General features: G+C 42.6%; 1 protein-coding gene across 1 annotated transcript; it reads right to left on the bottom strand.

Moving 5' to 3' along the window:
• Window positions 1–716: 716 nt before the first annotated feature.
• LOC102283784 (olfactory receptor 4D2) lies at window positions 717–1,846 on the bottom strand. The gene has a single exon (XM_005900637.2). It carries the CDS (start codon window positions 1,650–1,652, stop codon window positions 717–719), a length of 936 nt encoding a protein of 311 aa, XP_005900699.1. The 5' UTR covers window positions 1,653–1,846.
• Window positions 1,847–4,538: the final 2,692 nt, after the last annotated feature.

The following is a 4,538-nucleotide window of genomic DNA, read 5'->3' as shown; positions in this document are numbered from 1 at the left end:
CTTGAACTGAGTAGCAGGTATATGAATGTTCACATAATAGTGTTTTACAACTTACATGCATTTTACACATAATCTTTTGCTTGTAATAATTACTCTATATTAAAAGGTAAAGAGAAAAAATTACATATTCATGATAATTTCAAACTTGAAAATTGAATCAAATAAAATATATGGTTTACTCAATGTTTTCTCACAATTTTTTGGATTTGATTCTTATAATAAAGCTGGGAAGTGTGGAGTCAGATACTAATTTCAGTAACTTTGTTGAAGAAGAAGTTATGAGTTCTAGAGAGGCCAAGTGTCTCATTCAAGCTTATCTATTTGGTAAGTGATGGGTTAGGGTACAGTTTCCAACAATCCAGACTCACACCTACATAGGTCAAATACAGAAAACAGAACTGTTCTTCTGGGGAAATGCTGTCATCCTAAGAGGAAACTGTTCACCAAGAAGGCAGAAAGGAGGGTATGGCTTTCCAGAAAGTTTCCATGGCAACGCATCTTATTGCGTTGGAGTGTTCAAACAGTCCACCACATAAAAAAAAAAAAAAGGATATTTTACTTTTTCCTAAAAATCTGAACAAGTTTCTTATCTTTGATACTCATTCACTTCTACAATTACCCTCACAGCACATCCACAAGCTATGAAGAGGACAGATACGACAGCTTTTTCTCCACTTTGCAAATAGAAAACAAAGTCAAAGAGAAGTGACCCACTATCACTCCTTTTTACAAAGCACCCAGCGTTTCCCTAATCTCTTCACTGCTGCCTGCATCTCCTGGTTCCTCAGGGTGTAGATCATGGGGTTGAGCATGGGGGTCATGACCGTGTGGCTGATGGATACAGCCTTGTCCATGGAGAAGGAGGTGAAGGGCCGGGCATAGAGGTAAATGCTTGGAATGAAGACCATAGACACCACGATGATGTGGGTGGTGCAGGTGGAAGCTGCTTTCCTCCTTGCCTGTCCTGAGTGGGACCTCAGCATCACCAGGATGACTGAGTAGGATACCAGGAGGAGGAGGAACCAGATGACATCCAGCATCCCACTGTTGCAGATCATGAGGAACTCCAGGACAGAAGTGTCAGTGCAGGCGAGTCTCAGAACTTGTGGAACATCACAGTAGAAGTTATCTAGGACATTGGGGCCACAGAAAGGCAGTGGGAGCATCAGGACCAGTTGGGAGATGGAATGAACAAAACCTACCATCCAGGCTGTCACCACAAGCCCCACACAGAGCTGAGTGTTCATGATGGTGACATAGTGGAGGGGCCGGGATATAGCAACAAGGCGGTCATAGGCCATCACTGAGAGGAAGAAGACCATGGCACCTCCCAGAAAGTGGAAGAAGAAGACCTGAGTCATGCATCCCTGGTAGGAGATGGTTTTCTTCTCAGCACGCAAGTCCACCAGCATCTTTGGAGCAGTGACTGAGGAGAAACAGAGGTCTAAGATAGCCAGGTTTCTGAGCAGAAAATACATGGGTGTGTGGAGCCTGGAATCAGAGGTCACTGTCACTACGATGAGGAGGTTTCCCATGACAGTGGTTGTGTAGACAAACAGGAACACCAGAAACAAGACTAGCTGGATCTCCTGAGTCTGTGAGAGCCCCAGAAAGACAAATTCTGTCATACACGTGTGGTTCCGTGATGCCATGATGTCTTCTCCATACACCTAAAGAAAACACACCACAGACAGAGATGCATGAAGTTGCTACGTGCTGTTTTAGTGCTCAGTGACTCAAAGCAACTGTCCAAGTCCAAATGATGGACACCCTCATCTGTAAATCATAATACCATGTTCTGATATAAGTGGCCTCGTCTTTGGAGATTTCACTAGTTGATGCTGGAATACACATTCATGAGATATTTTAAAGCCATCCAGATGCATGCTATCTGCTTTTCAAAGATTCAGTGTAATATAGTGGTGGGAAAACAGAGTCCAACAGAACCAGAGTCAAATCTCAGAACTTTATATTCCATGAGATTTGACCTTGAGTAAGGTATTTACCTGAGTCTGTTTCCACATCTCTAAGAAGTTTTCCTTTCTAGAAATTTTCCATGGAATTAAATAACACATAAGGTTTCTAGAACATATCTGGAATAATAAATGTTCATCACTCTCCTCTGTGTAGCGTCCTAATCTAAATAAACCCATGTTCCAGTCTCTAATACATTTTTTGTATCAGTCATTTATCAAGCAACAATTAACACATTATAATATGAATGGATGTTTCATGAATCTATGTTTTCCCTCTATAATTCAACTCTCAGCTCCAAGAGGTATAAATATGTATCTTATAATTTATTTATGCCCTACCATGCACACTTTGCTGATAGTCAATATTCAAAAAGTATGTGGTGTTGATTCTGGGTGGGTGAAAAGCTATAGGGAGTGCCTCCTCTGACTGATGTAGGTGGTCCCTTACTGGGAGCAGTAACAGGACACGTATGATATGTGTCCTGAGACAAGAAAAGGGGGAGAGGGGTTCTCTGGATTAAGAAATGGGTGATAGATCTTGTATAAAGGAGACTGGAACACTCAAAGAAACAATTTTAGAAGATATTACTGATTACAAGGGAGAAGACAAAGGAAGATATTGACATAAGAGAAACAGAATAGGCAAAGGAATAAAGAATGTGGATTAAAAGGAAGGGAGAAGAAGGAATGGAAAGGAGGCGGGGCAGGGGTGGGAATGGGAACAAAGGTGAAGAAGGACATAGAGAGTGAGAGATAGGGTGACAGGTGAGGGGTAAGGGGCTTCCTCACTCCCCTCCCTCACCTGCCTCCTACAATCTATTGTCCATCAGAGGTCATTTTAGTCTCATCCTTCTGCTTCCATCTGCAGCCACTCCAGTCCATCTTCTACATCGCTGTCACAGAGACTTTTCTAAACTCATATCTCATCATCTTCCTCCCTCATTCAGTTCAGTTCAGTCGCTCAGTTGTGTTCGACTCTTTGCAACCCCATGAACCGCAGCACGCCAGGCCTCCCTGTCCATCACCAACTCCCAGAGTCCACCCAAACCTATGTCCATTGAGTCAGTGATGCCATCCAACCATCTCATCCTCTGTCGTCCCCTTCTCCTCCTGCCCTCAATCTTTCCCAGCATCAGGGTCAGCTCTTTGCATCAAGTGGCCAAAGTATTGGAGTTTCAGCTTCAGCACCAGTCCTTCCAATGAACACCCAGGACTGATCTCCTTTAGGATGGACTGGTTGGATCTCCTTGTAGTCCAAAGGACTCTTAAGAGTCTTCTCCAACACCAGAGTTCAAAAGCATCAGTTCTTCGGCACTCAGCTTTCTTTATAGTCCAACTCTCACATCCATGCATGACCACTGGAAAAACCATAGCCTTGACTAGATGGACATTTGTTGGCAAAGTAATGTCTCTGCTTTTTAATAAGCTGTCTAGGTTGGTCATAACTTTCCTTCCAAGGAGTAAGCGTCTTTTAATTTCATGGCTGCAGTCACCATCTGCAGTGATTTTGAAGCCAAGAAAAATAAAGTCAGCCACTGTTTCTCCATCTATTTGCCATGAAGAGATGGGACTGGATGCCATGATCTTCGTTTTCTGAACACTAAACTTTAAGCCAACTTTTTCAATAATCTTTTAATGAGTATGGAGGGCCCACAGCTTAAAACTCAAACTCTTAGATGTGATTTAATGGGTTAATTCAGGGTTGACATACATGCTTACATACATGTAACTCCCTCTCAGTATGTCACACCAAGCTTTAAAATGTAGGCTCCATCTAACTTTCTCATCAGTATCCCTGTTTCCCAGGAACTGATTGTTCAAGGAATCCATAGTCTCTCACATATGCCATATGCCATATGCTTGGTTATGTCTGTAGCTTTGGGAATGAATTGTGTTTCCTGAAATACCTTCTACAACCTTCTCAACCTAGAAGTCTCCAGATATCACCTTTTCTGTGACTCCTTCTCCATTTCTCCCATGCAGAATTAATCTCTGACTTCTCAGGGTTCCAATAACATTTTATAAGTTCTCTTAAAGTGAAATGAAGTCGCTCAGTCGTGTCCAACTCTTTGCAACCCTATGGACTGTAGCCCAGCCGGCTCCTCAGTCCATGGGATTCTCCAGGCAAGAATACTGGAGTGGGTTGCCATTTCCTTCTCCAGGGGATCTTCCCAACCCAGGGATCGAACCCAGGTCTCCCGCGTTGCAGGCAGACGCTTTAACCTCTGAGCCACGAGGGAAGCTCAGAGGTTCTAAGTTCTCTTAGTTATAGCTTTTATCATTTATTTTCTGTTGTCTCTCTTAGCTAGATTGTAAATTCAATTACTTAGTAGCCCCATCATCTAGAATAACAACTCTGATCTAGCAGTTGCTCAAAAAAGTTTGCTAACATAATGTATGAGTAGGTAATTGTGTTATCTCATTCAACGTGACCATGTAGAAAATTTTGTGGTGTATTCTGTTATCCTTTGCTTTCAGCATTCTCCCTCTAAATCACAGGACCAAGTTTTCACTTGGTTGTGAAAAGCTTGGTTTTGCACACGCAACTTGAGGAATCTGTTT

This window comes from Bos mutus, chromosome 19, assembly GCF_027580195.1.
Source record: "Bos mutus isolate GX-2022 chromosome 19, NWIPB_WYAK_1.1, whole genome shotgun sequence".
Lineage (NCBI taxonomy): Eukaryota > Metazoa > Chordata > Mammalia > Artiodactyla > Bovidae > Bos > Bos mutus.
This window is presented reverse-complemented; position numbering and strand designations above follow the sequence as displayed.